Source organism: Piliocolobus tephrosceles, chromosome 1, assembly GCF_002776525.5.
Source record: "Piliocolobus tephrosceles isolate RC106 chromosome 1, ASM277652v3, whole genome shotgun sequence".
Taxonomy (NCBI): domain Eukaryota; kingdom Metazoa; phylum Chordata; class Mammalia; order Primates; family Cercopithecidae; genus Piliocolobus; species Piliocolobus tephrosceles.
The window spans coordinates 112,962,054-112,981,018 of NC_045434.1; the positions used below are offsets into that span (position 1 = coordinate 112,962,054).

Sequence of the window (18,965 nt, forward strand, 5' to 3'; positions counted from 1 at the left end):
CTGGCCATCAGAGAAATGCAAATCAAAACCACAATGAGATACCATCTCACACCAGTTAGAATGGCAATCATTAAAGAGTCAGGAAACAACAGGTGTTGGAGAGGATGTGGAGAAATAGGAACACTTTTACACTGTTGGTGGGATTGTAAACTAGTTCAACCATTATGGAAAAGAGTATGGCGATTCCTCAAGGATCTAGAACTAGATGTACCATATGACCCAGCCATCCCACTACTGGGTATATACCCAAAGGATTATAAATTATGCTACTACAAAGACACATGCACACGTATGTTTATTGCGGTACTATTCACAATAGCAAAGACTTGGAATCAACCCAGATGTCCATCAGTGACAGACTGGATTAAGAAAATGTGGCACATATACACCATGGAATACTATGCAGCCATAAAAAAGGATGAGTTTGCGTCCTTTGTAGGGACATGGATGCAGCTGCAAACCATCATTCTTAGCAAACTATCACAAGAAGAGAAAACCAAACATCGCATGTTCTCACTCATAGGTGGGAACTGAACAATGAGCTCACTTGGACTCGGGAAGGGGAACATCACACACTGGGGCCTATCATGGGGAGGGGGGAGGGGGGAGGGATTGCATTGGGGAGTTATACCTGATATAAATGATGAATTGATGGGTGCTGACGAGTTGATGGGTGCAGCACACCAACATGGCACATGTATACATATGTAACAAACCTGCACGTTGTGCACATGTACCCTAGAACTTAAAGTATAATAATAATAAAAAAAAAAGAATTAGCGGGGTGTCATGGCACGGGTCTGTAATCCCAGCTACTCGGGAGGCTGAGGCACAAGAATCACTTGAACCCGGGAGTTGGAGGTTGCAGTGAGCAGAGATCGCGCCACTGCACTCTAGCCTGGATGACAGAGCGAGACTCCATCAAATAAATAAATAAATAAATAAATAAATAAATAAATAAATGTATGTGTAATCAAAAAAAAAAAAAAAAAAAAAGACTAGGACAAGAACTCATGGTTGCTTTTTGAGTTCTGCAAAGGTTTATAACCCTCCATTAGCATGTTATGACTAATATGGTATGACTTTTTCAGTTGCTTTCTCTAAAATAAATGGGTTAATAAACTAACTTTTAAAATATGCAGTCTAAGCAGAGTGGGAGTATCAAAACATTCAGCAGTGCCTTCAGAAACACAGGCTCTGCCTGAAACTAGGCAAGTGGGGACTCTACTACAGCACTCTAGAGATCTGAGGGCTTACTGTTTTGCTTCTGTGGACTGCAGATAAATTCCTGAAAGGATTCTGTACTTGTCCAGGGAGTTTTTTTATCTTTCTGGATGAGATGCAGAGATTTCTTGGAGTCAAAAATTTCAATAGGCATTTAATCCTAACCATCTCCCAGATGACATCTGCTATGGTCTTCTTTATGTTTAATTCCCAGCCAAAAATCTTAATCATATCCTATAACATTCTACTACGCTCTTCTGGTGGTTTCTGGGTTAATTTAGCTCAAGTTCCACAATTCTTTCCACTCTCCTACTTGAGGTCTCAGGTCCTCTTCCCTTGTATACAAGGTTCCTAACTCTTCCCACCTTAATTGGGATGGGCCTGAGTGAAACAGAGTAACCCAGGGGCCATGAGACAGAATTTTTCTAATTTGTATCAGAGGCCTGCAAGGTAACCCATGGGGAGGCTGCTCTTTAAATTGTGCTATCTGAGAAACCATGCAAAAATGTGCCTCTGTGTTAAACTCAACTCCTGACACCACCGTCCTTAAAATATTATCCAGTTATTTTCTTCTCTGATGCTTAGAAAGAACTGCTGGTATTTCTTCATGATTCATTTCTTCATGATTCATTCTAGATTCAAATCTCAGTGTTCATGTTACATTGTGATGACCATTTTTATATAAAGGTTATCTCTCAAGTGTTCTCAGTATTTAAGCGCAAGAAGAGTACCAGTCAGGCTTGGACTAAAAGAGCACTGAGAGGCTGCACACTAAGGACATGGGCTAAATCATCATTTTTAAAGTTTTTTACAAAATATCCAAGTCACAGCCAAGATTATGGCTGACAGCAGGCTCTTATACAAAATGAAGGCCCTGAAGGTGAGAAATGAGCACAATCCTTCATAAAGGGGGAAATATTAGGAGATTTGCTTAGGGCACTTACCTCTCTGAACTTAGTTTCTTAATTTGAAAATCAGGATAATAATCTCAACCTTCTAGTAGAGTTGATAGAATTAAATAAGAGAACCTTTAAAAGTGCTTTGAAAGGGTACCTGGTACACATCAGCCACTTAATAAAATAAATTTTAATTTTCTAATTTTAAAAAAGACAGATTAGACTTTGACCTCGGATACAATAATCAAAAAGTCTAGACTTCTACCTACTCTAAAGAGAAGTCTTTACTTAGAAGCCAGCATTTTCTAACTAGACCTATGGTAATAATGTCTGAATTGATCTCCTTGGCTCTACTATCTCCATTTTTTTTTTTTTTTTTTTTTTTACTAGATAGATTCTTGCTCTGCTGCCCAGGCTGGAGTGTAGTGACACAATCATAGCTCGCTACAGCCTCTAATTATTGGGCTCAAGTGATTCTCCTGCCTCAGCCTCCCAGGTAGCTGGGACTCCACACATGTGCCACCATGCTAATTTTTTATATTTCTTTTGTAGAGGCAGAGTCTCACTTTGTTGGCCAGGCTGGTCATGAACTCCTAGCCTCATGTGATCCTCCCATCTCAGCCTCTTAAAGCATTTGGTCTACAGGTGTGAGCCACCACACTTGGCCCTATCTCTTCTTTCAATGGTTTCATTCTATTGCCAAAGTTATCTTTTTACACTAGAGAATGTTATTAGCATATATAATAGAAAGCCCCTGTTGCCAACCTACAGCAGTAGCCTTGTAGCTCACTATATCTTCCTATACACTATACATTTTCAAATGACCAGGTTACTTGCAATCTTCCTGATGTTCCATGAACTCCATTTTCATGTTACTGTTCAAGTTGTTTCATCAACTTGGAATGCTTTTTAAAAGTCTATCTGTACAATTACTGCCATTAGTCAAATTTCTTACACACCCATTCCCAGGGTTCCAATGAGATTTGCCTTTCTCTCTTCTGTTGATCTGTGGCTTAATTTAGCTCAAGTTTCACAATTCTTTCCACTCTCCTACTTTAGTTCTCAGCTCCTCTCCCCTTGTATGCAAGTTTCCCAACTCTTCCCACCTTAACTGGGATGGGCCTGAGTAAAATATTCCTCAAAAGTATCTTCTTCTCTTTGTTCTAATTCCACATCACTCTTCCTATTAACTATTAGGTTTCCCAGGTAGTTTGACACTAGGAAACAGTGTGCCTTGGAGAAGGGATGAAAGTTCTCTGGTTAATGGAAAGTATTAAGCACCACTATAAATTAATGGGTTTGCTTTGTGATCTATATCTCAATCCTGTGAGCAATTTTTGTTAATCTAGCACCAAAAAACTGATCATTTTAAGGAAATTAATAAGGTCAAACTTTTGGACCATCAAGGCTAAAAATCAAAGCCTGGACTTCAGTTGGTTGAGCCAGGCATCCTTCATTTGAGGCCTGTTAGTGTCCAATCAACCCATTACCACTGTCTCTCCACACAATTATTTAATGCCAGGAAAGAATATAATTTTTTAAAATAAAAGTGAAGAGAAGATATTTAGGGTATCATAGGGTTGACTTAATCAACTCTTAAGTTGAAGTAAGAATTGCTTCAACAACTATGAGATAATGGTTTTAATATATAAAATTCTTCCACTCGAACGTTTTCAACCAGAAGATAAATAAAATTTGTCCAGTGTTGGATTTGTTATCAATGCCAACTTCCTTATATAAGCTGACAATATCAAGAATCAAAATGAACCAACAGTATTCACATTTACAAATAAAAAGGCCCAGAGGTGTAAGAAAGATGTTATCATTATTCCATCTAAAATGTGATAGAAGGAATTAGAAACTAATTTTCCATTTTGCTTAAGTAAAAGAAACAGACTCCGAATTATTTGCTATAACATCAATTTTAAATGCACTGATTTTTCTTTTCGTGTATAAAGCATTTTCAAACTCAGCTTTTTTAAAATAAGTTTTCAAATAAAAATGTTTTCAAAGATAAACTCCTATTACTGACCAAATGTTTTATGTTACTCTATGGTGTATTCAAATCAAATCAAGAACAAATTTTAAGTTAGGATTCAAGGGAGAGTAGTAGAAAATGTAAATAGTATCCTTTGGATATTGAAGATTTTAAATTATTAAAGAACTTTATAAAAATTATTTAATTTATGCATTTTGTAATAATGAAAAAATATTTTAACAATTATCTGACATTTCTTTCCTCTTAGGACAAGATAACATCTCTTTATAACCCAGGTATTATCTTACAATTAAGTGATTATGGCAATGACAACAATTTGATATATCACTTCTAGGTTAATCCAAAAAGTGACTTCACTTTTTCATAGGCCACACAGCCAATGCCTACTGCAGGAAGCACTTTTATGATGTTTGGGGTGAAACCCCTGTAAAATCCCAATTTTCCTTCTTTGGTATATATTTCTTGAATGAGCCGAATCATAGAAGTTGTTTTTCCTTTTTCCATTAGGGCTATAAATTGGGGGAAAAAAGCATAATTCAATATTTAATATTTATAAATTAAGAAAATCCAATGATAAATGAGAATTTACAGAGATTGAAATTACTTCAGAATATACCTCTCTCCCTACCTGTAGAATGTCTTGTGCTGTTCAATATGGTACCCACTGGATACATGTGGCTATTTATATTTAAATTAATTAAAATTAAATAAAACTAAGAATTCATTGCCTCAGTTGCACTGGCAACAATCCCAAGTATTCACTTGGGAATAGTGACTATCATACTGAATAGCACAAATATAAAATATTTCCATCATCACAGAAAGTTCTATTAAACAACACTTGAAAGTCTTTCATGAGGGACCTCAGAGGAGTATTTGGAATTGGATTTGACACAAATAGAGACAGGAAAGGATGGGCAATGGGATGGATGGAGAGATATTCCACCTGGAGAATATAAATCAAAACCAAAAATCTAACTAAAAAGACAAGAAGAAAGAGAATGTTAAAGACTATCACTTAACACATGAACTATAAACAGTTTAGTCAAGAAGATAACAATAGGATTGTGGGGGGGGGGTTTTCCTTCTTGAAAAGTGATAAAGATATTTTCTTAAAAACTAAATTCCTAACATTTTACTGAGACAAACAATACAGATATCGTCCCTTTTCTTAATATCTCTTCCTTAAGTAAATTGGGAAAAAAATTGAGTTCAATTCCATAAATGTATTAAGTTCCAGTTGCAGAATATGATGATAATAGTGGAACTAAGGTAAAATTACACGATCATATGGAATAACTGTTTATTTGAAAAAAAGCATAATCTTTTCTGTTGTTCTGCATGGTACTTTCTAATTGTAAACTCCTTAAAGAGATCATTAGTAACTGAAGAAAATGTGGAGAGTTCCAAACAATACTTTGAGAGGAAATAAAATCTAAAAAGCACAAAAAGCTAAAGCTGACTAAAGTCAGTAAAATAATAAATTCGGGATTCTTGCTTATCAATTCTACAGTTTTGTTTTTGAAGTCATTAATTTATCCTCATTTAAAACATAATTTTAAACTTATTATTCATTCATTAAAGAAAATAAACTCACCTGAAGCCTGCATGTGAGTTCTAATAAGGTTCACAGGGAAACTGGCTAACTGACCGCAAGTATTAGACAATGTACTACATCCCACCAAAATCATTATCCCAGGATTCACAGAGTTTCCCGAATAATTTTCTAGCCAATAATTCTTCAAAACCTGGCAGAGAAGAGAGTAGTAAATATACTACTGCGCAACTACTATGCAATAGAAAACAAAACCTACTACTATGCAAGTGGAATAAAGTTTTAGTAAGGTGGGGGCTATCTCTGTAGTCTTTTTTTTTCTTTTTTTTTCTTTTTGAGACGGAGTCTTGCTCTATCCCCCAGGCTGGAGTGCAGTGGCGCAATCTCACCTCATTGTGAGCTCTGCCTCCCGGGTTCATGCCTTTCTCCTGCCTCAGCCTCCTGAGTAGCTGGGACTACAGGCGCCCGCCACCACACCTGGCTAAATTTGTTGTATTTTTAGTAGAGACGGGGTTTCACCATGTTAGCCAGGATGGTCTGTATCTCCTGACCTTGTTATCTGCCTTCCTCGGCCTCCCAAAGTGCTGGGATTACAGGCTTGAGCCACCCTACCTGGCCTCTATCCCTGTAGTCTTATCAGGGACAGGTTGCACTAATGTTTTCAAACCAACATATTCATACTGCCTCAGTTTGAGTTCCCCTATGTTTTGTTTTGGGTTTTGGTGGTTTTTTGTTTGTTTGTTTGCTTTGCTTGTTCTTTGGTTTGTAATTATATTCAAACAAAAATCTGGAGATTCTCACAGGGATCTGCAGAATATTGTAGAGAGGAAGACTGCACAATCCACTCTAGGTTAACAAAATCACATTTTCTCAACTTTTAAGAGTCCTCTGTCCCTATTTTCTTTTCCTTGAATAAAAGTGACTGGAAGAAATTAAGAAATATTGAGTTTAAAACATCAGTAAGTGCTTCCAGAACTGTTCATTTATTAAAGGACAGCAACTTTACCATTATGCACTGCAGTGATTACTACAAAATGTATAATTTGATGCTTTTGAAAAAATAAATTTTGAAATGTTTTTACTCAGTATGCACTTACTGCAGTCATGTAACAATACAAAGAGAAATGTGTAATGGCATCTGGAAAATGTGTAAAGCAGAAGATACTGAACTATAGAAATCAAAGAATGACGACAGCCCAACACAAACGGCAGCAACAAATTTATTGTAATAGGATCATAGATGCAAGAAAACAAAAAGGAAAATAAATGCATGCTATAATATTCAATACTTTAAACACCTACAAAAATATAAGTGTACTTTTAAAAGTGCTAAAGGAAGTTATCTGTCTTTCACATGATGATGACACCACTTGCCAAAAATACCATTGGGCTTGTATCTAGAGAACTGCCCTTTCTGTGTTGAGAATGAATTTATTCTAATCACACACCTTCACCTGGTTCTTATGACAAAATGGTATATATACTGCTAAGATGTGCTTCCTGAAACAGATGTATGGCCATAGAAATAAAATGATCAGCTGAAAGGGGAGTAAGCTGGTATCTTGCCTATGCATTACACTATCAGCTTTTTTGTCCTATCTCCATCCTGCCTTTCTTCCTCAGGCCACAATTACTCCTGTCCTCCATTCTCATTTTTACAACTGTGTGATGATATCTCAACGTTCATAATCTTACTTATACAACAGATTTTTCCGGGCAGTTAAAAAACCTGAATCCTAGGCCTCTCTTCAGGATAATTTTTAAAAATTTTTAAATCTATTTATTTATTTTGAGACTAAGTTATGAGACTGGACAATTTTTGTATTTTTGGTCAAGATGGGATTTCACTGTGTTACCAAGGCTGGTCTCAAACTCCTGGGCTCAAGGGATCCAACACCCTCAACCTCCCAAAGTGCTGGAATTATATGCCTGAGCCACCGCACTTGGTCTCCTCGGGATAATTAAATGAGAATATCTCAGGATGTGGCCCAAGAATCCTATTTTTTTGGCCAGGCACGGTGGCTCACGCCTGTAATCCCAGCACTTCGGGAGGCCAAGGCGGGTAGATCACAAGGTCAGGAGATCAAGACCATCCTGGCTAACACAGTGAAACCCCGTCTCTACTAAAAATACAAAAAATTAGCTGGGTGTGGTGGTGGGCGCCTGTAGTCCCAGCTACTCGGGAGGCTGAGGCAGGAGAATGGCGTGAACCCGGGAGGCGGAGCTTGCAGTCAGCCGAGATCATGCCACTGCACTCCAGCCTGGGTGACAGAGCAAGACTCCATTTCAAAAAAAAAAAAAAAAAATCATATTTTTTAAAGATCCATATGTAGGTGATTCTGATATGCACCCAGGATTGAGAACCACTGTTTTATCAGAACTTAAAATTATTACCAAAAACTGATTCACAAAAAAACACCAAATAAAAGTATTACTGGAATACCAGATATGTAACATATAAAATAAAAAATCAGATAAAACCATTCAATTCTCTCTTGGTCAGAAGCTGTTTTAATGAAAAGTCATTTATAACCATATTTCTACAATAAAAATTGTTGTGCCATATTTTCAAATCTAACATATAACGTCATATTATGAGAATAAACTCACCTCATAAACAGCAAGATCTATGCCTGCATAAGGTACAATGCCTAGCAAGTTAGGAGTATAACCTTTGAAAAAGGATCTGACACCTTCTTGTTTTAGAAGCTTCTTGCCACAATCAATAATCCCTGAATACTCTCCAGTTTTACCTATAGCCAGTCTGGTCTTTAGTACCTAAATGTAAAAGAATATAATAAAGATATATCGATCAGATTCACCCATCTTATCTAGCAATCCAGGGATTTGCATTATCTCATGATGTTTATAAATCAGAGAAATCATAAAAGAAAGCAATCATAAACATGATTGTAACTTCTCAATAACTGGCTCTTACTTATGAACAACTGATACAGTACAGCGATATTTTAAAATTATTCAAGTAGGAAAATAAAATCAATCCTGGTGCCTTTGAGTGATATATCCATGCAAATTCCTTTAATGTGCTGAAAGGCAACATGTTCTGAAATAAATTCATTATTGCTTCAGAATAAAGAAAGTCAAATTTCAAGGGAAAACATATATGGTCATGTTAAACTAAAGAACAATGTGAATAAAACATTCTACATATGCTTAAAGTACATACCCTGGTAACTATTGTAACAGTGAGGCCCATAAACTGCAATTTTATATGACTTGGGCTCATTCTATGCTCATAAAGAATTGAAATCCCAGAAGCTATAAGGATAATAGTAGGCCCTGGTAGGCTGTATATGATCAATATTCCTACACACAATTTAATTCTCCTGATAGAGTCTCACTCCTTGTCATCTTAATTCCATTAATTTAAAGGTACTTTATACATGCTTGGAGAGATGGCTGTCTAAAACAGTCGAGACATGTACTCTTTGTATCTAAAATAAAAGTTAAATTTTTTTAAAGTATAAACTTTGTCTTGATTGAGAAAACTGTGTATCTTGATGGGGCTGCCTCTGAGTGGTCAGTAGGAAGCCTTTTGTTTTATGTACTTCTCTGCGGAACTAGACACCCTAGATAGTCCCATTTTTAAAACTCCTCTCCAGGGCAGTGCACTCTCCTCTTACCCAAGTAAATCTTTTCTGTCTGCTTCACTGGCATGGTTTTCTCCTCTCACTCCCTAAATTAAGGCCTTCTCAAAAGTCTTCTTCTCAGCATTTTTAAAATCATCACTTTTTTCAGAGGCAATCTCCTGGCCTCAAATAACACCTCTCTCAGGTGACACACCAACACCTGAAATCTTAAGTCTCAGTATCACATTTGCAAGGCCTACTGAAAATCATAACTTGGTGGTCCCATCAACAGCTCAATTTAAATATGTGTAAATCTGAACTCATCACCTCTCCTGAGTCTGGTTCACTTCCTCCTGTTCTCTACCTGTTTTCAAGATGTAACTCAGATGCAACTCTCCTAAACACTCAGACACAGGACCCAAATAGAACTTTGCCCTCTTCCTTTCCCCTGCTTTCCACTTTTTGAGTTGACAGTTCTCAAGACAGCTCTATCATGAGTTAATTTCCCCTAGTCACCATCATAATTTGAACTCTCATTATCAGTTCCCTGAATGATGGCAATATCTTGCATCTGGTCTTCCCATCTTTCTAGTCTCTTTCGCTGTGTTGCCCAGGCTGGAGTGCAATGGTGTAATCATGGTTCACTGCAACATTCACCTCCTGATAGAGGAGTGATCCTCCCACTTCAGCCTCCTGAGTAGCTGGTGCTACAAACACACTCCATCATACCTGGCTAATTTTTGTATTTTTTGTAGAGATGAGGTTTCACCATGTTGCCCAGGCTGGTCTCGAACTCCTGGGCTCACACAGTCCACTTGCCTCACCCTCACAAAGTGCTGGGATTAGAGGCATGAGCCACCACACCCAGTCTTTATTCATGTCTTTCATGAAATCCCTAGCTTGAAATAATTTCTACCCTTCTCAATTTCCATAGCACTTTATATTGATCTTTCTATAATTTATAATTTTTATTTTAGATTATTATTATTGATGTGCATATTTTATTTCCCCTTCTAGACTACAAGCTACATGGCCAAAAATCCCTGTATGACTCTTCTCTGGATCCTGCATAGCACCTAGCAAAATACCTTAAACTTAGTAGGTATATAATACAAATTTACCCAATGAATGAATATGTGATTCTATCAATCAACAAAATTGTTTATCTTCTTGGTTCATATACAATAATACCTTTGTCCTAAACAACAACAACAAAATCTATTGAGGCTAACTGACTTTTTTTTTTTTTTTTTTTTTTAACAGACGTGCACCACCATGCCTGGCTAATTTTTGTATTTTTAGTAGAGATGGGGTTTCACCATGTTTCCCAGGCTGGTCTCAAACTCCTGAATCAGGTGATCCTCCCACCTTGGCCTCCCAAAGTGCCGAGATTACAGGCATGAGCTACTGTGCTTGACCAACTCACTCTTGATATGAAATTTTAATCCTATACCTATAAAGCTGCTTATTGTACAAAATACTTATCTGAGATTCATTTATAAAAAGTTAGAATTTGCATTAAAAGTATGACTTTAGTTAGAATTTTATAATACATACCTCCATGGGGTAAATACAGGTCTGGGCAGTTACACCAGCCAATGAGCCAGATATAAATCTTTCAAGAATTCCTAAATGAACACCATCAAAACTAAGCAATTTCTTATACTGCATAAAAAATATTGAAATGTATAATATTAGTGAAACAAGATATATATTGTTTCTATATTTATAACATTAATTAGTAGTATAAAATTATATTTAAAAGTATACTAGATACCCAATATTAGCACCACCTAGAATTCCTTTCATTTTATGCAATTGATTATCTAAGATCATAAGTAAAGCCCTTTCATTTAGTCTCTTTTTTCCTTTCTTGCAGAATAAGTTGACAATATTAAATCACTTTATGCATATTTATGAATGTGCTATTTCATAAGAGGCATATAAATGACACAAAGGAGACAGAAATCGTATCTTTTATCTCTTTTCAGCACCACACTTGACATATACAAGGCATTCAATATTGTTTGGTTACTGGATAGTCAGGAATAGTAACTTAATGTGAGAGACTTTTTTTTTTATTTTTACGAAAAGGATTTTATGCCTTAGCCTGAGTAATAGCTAGTATATCACAAGAACACATGTGGAAAAAAAAAAGAAAATGTAAATCTAACCCTATAGATAGGGCTTCACAGGAACTAAAGTCAATTTTTATGGAGATTAAAACTGGAAAACCATTTAGAATCCAAGATAGCTCTAGTAAGCACATTCTTTATAATGAATACTATATCTAGTACTCATTACATATATATTCATTATATAGCTAGATATATATGGCTAAGTGTCTAATTTTGGTCAATGAGCTATGAGGGGAAGTTGCACATATAAATTCTGAGACATCACCTTAAAGACACTCGTCTTACCTCTACCTGGGAAATGGCAAAGACAGGTACAACCTTTGAAGACAATTGTATTGAAGTTGGCAGAGCTGCACTGTTAACCCTGGGCCACTTGCCTCTATCTTATCTAAGTTGCTGTATTTTGGAATCTCTTTGTTACAATAGCTTAGAATAACCCCTAACAAGTATAGAAATTTGTTCCTGGATATAGGGTGCTGCCATAACTAAAACCTAAAATATGTGGCACTTGCTTTATTGTTAGGACAGGACACAGATATTACAGGCTCAGAAGGTGATGACCTTTTTGATGCTTTACGGAAATGCTTGACTGAACTGCCTCCTGTGATAACTTTGAAGGTAGACTATGTGCTTTTTGAGCCTGAAGTTCTAGGAAAACTCCTTGTAAAATCTCAGAATGTTGGTTAGTGTTGTTTGCTCCTTGCTGCTTTAAGGAAGATCTATGAGACAATGCTTAAGCACTGCTCTAATTTATGCCCCAAGGCCTTCTCCAAAGCCACTTTACAAGCAGAAATGGGAGGAATAGAGTTCTGCTAAGGGAGCTTTCTTTGCCTGGATTGAGAGTCAAGAAACATGGCACTTCATATTTGAAAGTCACCTGCTTCTGTATCCCAACAGAAGAAAATACGATTATACTAAAGAACTTGACTATCTGCAAAAATCAGATGTTGCTATAATAATCTCAAAGATCACTGATCACAGATCACTATAACAGACATAATACTAATAGACTCTTGCAGGACAAGTCCTTTGATGACCTTGACAACCAAGCTCTTTCCTTTCTTGCTTGTAGTTCTCAAGAATAACTGTAGAATGTGCTGGAAATGCAACATCCTGAGATGGGGAAACTGGCCAGATTAGCCTGGGCTCAGTCACTAAGCATCCTAAAACAGGATATCCTACAGCAGTAGCCCACATGCTAAGTTGCCCCTGAGTATGAAACCCAGAGCTGAGTGCCTTTCAGAGTCCCTCATCTGCAGTGTAACATGGGACACATGTAGACTAGACTCCATCCATCCTGGATGGCCTTCCTGAGCTTTGGGGGACTGGCTTGCCATGAATTCTAGGCTACTATCGGCCCTTGCTGCCTATCTATGAGTAGTAAAGTTCCTTCACTTAACTTATTGTGCGAGTGTTCTGTCTCACCAGAACCATGCAAGTGGAAGAGTAACCAATGCACAATGAACCTGCTTCACAACCCTGAGACAAGGCATTGGAGGTGATGCTAGAACATACTGGTAGGGGACTGAGGATGTGAGAAAGGGAATAGTGAAAGCTGATAAAGTATGTGTTATTAAGCAAGCTGCCATGATATGCAACTGGGGCTTAATCTGGTTAAGAACTTCTGGGAAATAATGTAGACCATAGACTTCAGAATTATCCTACCCAAGTGAACAAGGGCATTAGGGTATTTATCTACTAATGTCCACTTATTAGTGAAGGCTGCTCCCAGGGGTCTTAATTCCTTATCATTTCTAGCCTGCCATTTCCAGAAACAGAACAGGCTCCAGAGGCCAGAGGAAGGCCCTAGGCAAATAGATCTTAGATGCTGGCAGGTAGAAATCAGGTCACCTTTCATTGATATGGTAAAGCCCAAGGATACACAGGTGAGCAATTATATATATGGTCTTTTACTGCATAGTAGTAACAGTGAACGGCGTAATGATAGCAAAGAAAAAGAGAGAGGAACAAAGCAACTAAAAGTTCAGATTCCTCAGAGATAAAAGCTCATGTTACCCACCAAACAAAAAACTAGCCAAAGTACTGGCCAAATGAGATAACAAATATCAAGTATAACTTTGAGAACAGTTAACAATAGTATTGGTTGTGATTCCCTCCTGTTGGGTAGAGGAAACAGCATATGAGAAGGACCTGAAATAAAAAGAAGCATGGTGTACTAGAATAAGTGGAAAAAAAAAAGCCAGTTTGGCTGCAAAGAATAATGAAAGTGAAGAAGAGGGCAAGAGGCCAAGTCATTTTGCACCTTGCTAGTCAAAATAAGGATTTTAGATGTTGCAATTAAGAGAAGTGAGTGACCACCGGGGGTTTTAAGGTAGAGAGATGACATAACCAGATTTATCTTTTTAAGGGACTACTCTGGTAGCAGTGTGAAAAATGGATTGGAGATATGAAGATACTAGTTGGGAATCCATGGCAGTAGTCCAGGCAAAAGATGACTGGCCAGCAATACTGATTAAGAGATAAGAAATAATAGATTTCTGGATGTTTAGCAAGATGGTGGACTAAAAGGTCTCAACATTAGTCCCCCACAAAAACAATGTTTAAACAACTACCTACTGATGAAAATAGCTTTGAGAGAGCTCCAGAGTACAATGAAGGAGCAGCAACAACTCAATGGAACACAAAACTGAGACTGATCACAAAGGAAAACACAGGAAGCATTTTACTTGTGTCCCACCCTAGCTCTCAGTCCAGTCCAGCTCTGCACCAAAAGAGATCTCCTAGGTCATAACTGCCCTCTGGTGGGAGGAAACATGAGCAGAAAGACCCCAGCAGCCTTCACCACCAAGGACTATCACAGTCTTTGCCGGTGCTGGCCTCAGCTGACAGCTGCCTGAAGTACACACTTCTGTGCCCCACAACCAGAAAGTGCTGCCACTGTGCCCTGTCCAGGCCAGAGCCATATACTATCCAGCACCTCCACACACATACCTCCAGACCCCAGCTCTGCAACTGTTCCACTCATGCCTGCATTCCAAACAGTAGCACCACCACTGCTCCATACACACTTGTGCCTCAGGCTCCGATAACACACAGACAGTTTGTGTGTTCTACACTTCAGATCTAGGCACCACTGCCACTCTATGTGTCCTGGACAATGGCACCACCACCACTATGAGTACTCCTGTATCCCAGACCCTAGTACAAAGAGGGATCCTGTCAACCACAACTTCTCCCAGTGAGTGAAAAGGAGAGAAGAGCATGCCAACAGCCTTCACCACAGAGGACCTAATCAGTCCTCACTGTCACTGCAGACTTTTAACTTTGGTCACCAGGGACCACTGCAGTCTTTGCTGATGTGGACCTAAGCTGATAGAGATACCTGCAGTCTATGCTACTCTACTTCCCCTTTAACCAGAGCTGCAATACTGCAGTCATCCACACCCTCACACCTACTGCAGGTGATGGTTTCCCCCACCAAAGCCAGTCTGTAAAGCCTAGACGAGGTGACTCTTCCTTCAAATGTTTAAATGTAAACACAAAGTTATAAAGAACACAGGAAAACATCACAGAAACTTTTCATCACCAAAAGAATATAATAATTTTCTAGTAACTGGAACCAAAGAAATGGAGATATACAAATTGCCTGACAACCCAAAGTAACTGTTTTAAAGAAGTTCAGCAAGCTAGAGAAACATATGTCAACTTGAAGACAGGTCATTTGAAATTATCCAGAAGAGAAAAAAAGAAAAAAGAGTGAAAAAAGAAATCCTATGGAATTTATGGGACACCATCAAGCAAATCAATATATGCATTATGGAAGTTCCAGAAGGAGAAGAGAGATAAAAGAGAAGTAGAGAGTTTATTTAAAGAAACAATGGCTGAAAACTTGCCAAACCTTGAAAGGGAAATGGACATCCAGGTTCACGAAACTCAAAGATTCCCCAAACAGGATCAACCCAAAGAGGACTATATTAAGATACTTTATGATCAAATTAAATTTCCAAGGTGAAAAACAAAGAGAATTCTGAAAGCAGCAAAAGAAAAGTGACTCATCATATATAAGGTGACCCTTATAAAACTATTAGTTAATTTCTCAGCTAAAGATGTATAACAGCAGAGTGTGAAATGATACAGTCAAAGCACTAAAGAAGAAAAACTCTGTCAACCAATAATACTATACCTGGAAAAATTACACTTCAAAATGAAAAAGAGATAAAATATTTCCCAGGCAAACAAAAACTGAGGGAGTTTGTCAACACTATACCTGTTGTACAGAAATGCTTAAGAGAATTCCTCAAAATGAAAAGAAAATATGCCAAACAGCAATGCAAAAACACGTATAACAATAAATCTCACTGGAAAAGGTAAACATATAGACAAATATATATGAATGTAACATTGTAATGGGGATGCACAAATTAAGTATAATATGAAAGTTAAAATATACAAATTTGTTAGCAAAATAAACTATCAACAGAGTAAACAAACAACCTACAGAATGGGAAAAATTTTTGCAAACTACATATCTGACAAAGGTCTAATATCCAGCATCTATAAGGAACTTAAACAAATTTACAAGAAAAAAAAAAACCCTTTAAAAAAAAGTGGGCAAAGGACATGAACAGATACTTCTCAAAAGAAGATATACATGTGGCCAGCAAGCATATAAAAAAAAACCAAAAACTCAACATTATTTATCATTAGAGAAATGATGAAAACACAATGAGATACCATCTCACACCGATCAGAATGACTATTATTAAAAAGTCAAAAAACAACAGATGCTGGCAAGATTATGTAGAAAAAGGAACACTTATACACTGTTGGTGGGAGTGTAAATTAGTTCAAGCATTGTGGAGGACATCGTGGCGATTCCTCAAAGACCTAAAGACAGAAATGTCATTTGACCCAGCAATCCCATTCCTGGGTATATACCTACGGGAATATAAATCATTCTATTATGAAGACACATGCACACATATATTCACTGCAGCACTATTCACAATAGTAAAGACATGGAATCAACCTAAATCCCCATCAATGATAGACTGGATAAAGAAAATGGTATACATTTCTTTATAATGGTATATATATATACGTATACACCATGGAATACTGTGTAGCCATAAAAAATAATGAGATCATGTCCTTTGCAGGAACATGGATGGAGATGGAGGACATTATCCTTAGGAAACTAATGTAGGAACAGAAAACCAAATACTACATGTTCTCACTTATAAGTTGGAGCTAAATGATGAGAACACATGGAAACATAGAGGGGAACCACACACACTGGGGCCTATTAGAAGGTAGAAGGTAGGAAGAGGGAGACAATCAGAAAAAATAACTAATGGACACTAGGATTAATACCTGGGTGATGAAATAATCTGCACAACAAGCCCCCATGACACACATTTACCTATGTAACAAACCTGCACATGTGCCCCTGAAGGTAAATGTTCAAAAATAAAAATTAAAAATTAAAACTTTTTAAAAATTAAAAAAGTTGTTAATGAATGCACAATATAAAAACTATCAAACTCTGATTATTACACAAAATGAGAGAGGGAAATAAAGTGTAGAGTTTTTGTATATGACTGAAGTTAAGTTGTATCAACTTAAAATAGATTATTACAATTACAAATATTTTATGCAAGTCTCAAAGTAACCACAAAAGAAAAACTCTGATACACAAAAGATAAAGTGAAAAGAATCAAAGCAAATCATTGCAAAAAAATCATAAAATAACCAAGAAAGACAGGAAGAGAAGAAGAAAACAACTGCAAAACAGACAGAAAACAGTTAACAAGATGGCAATAGTAAGTGTTTACCTATTAAAAATCACTTTAAAGGTAAATGCATTAAACTCATCAATCAAGAAACATACAGTGGCTGAATGCATACAAGAGACCCACTTTATATATATACATATGTTGGTTTTTTTTTTTTTTTCCTTTTTGAGATAAGGTCATCTTTCTCTGTCATACAGGCTGGAGTGCAATGGTATGATCATAGCTCACTGCAGCCTCGAACTCCTGGGCTCAAGTGATCCTCTTGCCTCAGCCTCCTGAGTAGCTAGGACTATAGGAAGGGCTATTTTTTTTTTTTCTTTTTGTAGAGATGGGGGTCTCACTATGTTATCCAGGATGGTCTTGAACTCTTAGCCTCAAGTGACCCTCCTGACTCAGTCTCCAAAAGCACTGAGATTACAGGTGTGAGCCACCATGTCTGACCTCACTTTATATTTAAAGACACATATGGGGTGAAAGTGAAGGGATAGAAAAAGACAGTTCATGCAAATAGTAACCAAAAGAAAGCATGCATGGCTATACTTAGACAAAACAGACATCTCCAGAGACAAATAATGACATTATATAATGATAAAAGGAGTGATTGAACAGGAAGATATAACAAATATAAATATATGTGCACCCAACATCAGAGTTCCTAAATATATAAGGTAAATATTGACAAAACCGAAGGAAAAGATAGCAACACAATAATAATTGGGAATTTAATACCCCACTTTCAGTCAAGGATAGAACCCCCAGACAGAATATCAATAAAGAAACAGGTGACTTAACCAACAAATAAACCAAATGGACTAACAGCCATATATAGAACTTACCACCCAACAGCAGCAGCAGAATACTCATTCTTCTCAAGCATACATGAAACATTCTCCAGTACAGACCACGTGTTAGGTCACAAAACAAGTCTTAACATATTTAAGAAAACTAAAGTCATTCCAAGTATCTTTTATGACCACAATGGAACAAAACTGGAAAATAATAAGCAACAAGAAAATGAAAAAATTCACAAAAATAAATGCATATTAATCAACATACTCTTGAACAACTAATACGTTGTTTCAAAACCAATTTAAACTCCAATTTCTTTTTTCTTTTTTTTTTTTTTCGAGATGGAGTTTCACTCTTGTCACCCAGGCTGGAATGCAGTGGCACGATCTTGGTTCACTGCAACCTCCACCTCCAGGGTTCAAGCAATTCTCCTGCCTCAGCCTCCCAAGTAGCTGGGATTATAGGCGCCCACCATCACGCCCGGCTAATTTTTTGTATTATTAGTAGAGACAGGGTTTCGCCATGTTGGGTAGGCTGATCTTGAACTCCTGACCTCAGGTGATCTGCCCGCCTCAGCCTCCCAAACTGCTGGGATTATAGGCAAGAGCCACTGCACCTGGCCAAACCCCAGTTTCTGAAAGGAAACCAAAAGGGAATTTTAAACATATCTTGAAACAAACAAACCAACTACAAGATATCAAACCTTACAGGATGCAGCAAAGGTAGTACTAAGAGGGAATTTTATAGCCTTACATGCCTGGATTAAAAAATATATATATATATATATCTCAAGTAAGCAACCTAATATGAAGAAACTAGCAAAAGAAAAACAAACTAATCCCAAAATTAACATAAAGAAGGAACTCATAGAGATTAGAGAGTAGAAATAAATTAAATAGAGAATAGAAAGGCAATAAAAGAAATCAATAAAGCTGCATTGCTGATGTTGTAGTTGTTGGTTTTTTTGTTTGTTTTTGAGGATAAACAAAACTGACAAAACCATAGCTAGACTAAGGAA

At 37.1% G+C, this 18,965-nt stretch overlaps 1 protein-coding gene across 1 annotated transcript in view; it reads right to left on the reverse strand.

The window, feature by feature from the left end:
- Positions 1–4,449: 4,449 nt before the first annotated feature.
- Positions 4,450–18,965, reverse strand: part of LOC111527975 (calcium-binding mitochondrial carrier protein SCaMC-1-like) — a 51,359-nt gene continuing 36,843 nt past the window's right edge. Inside the window, exons 7-10 of the mRNA XM_026449152.1 lie at positions 10,822–10,929; positions 8,285–8,452; positions 5,717–5,867; positions 4,450–4,628 (exon numbers count right to left, since the gene is read on the reverse strand). Coding sequence (XP_026304937.1) covers positions 4,450–4,628; positions 5,717–5,867; positions 8,285–8,452; positions 10,822–10,929 — 606 coding nt within the window. The remainder of the gene's footprint in view (positions 4,629–5,716; positions 5,868–8,284; positions 8,453–10,821; positions 10,930–18,965) is intronic.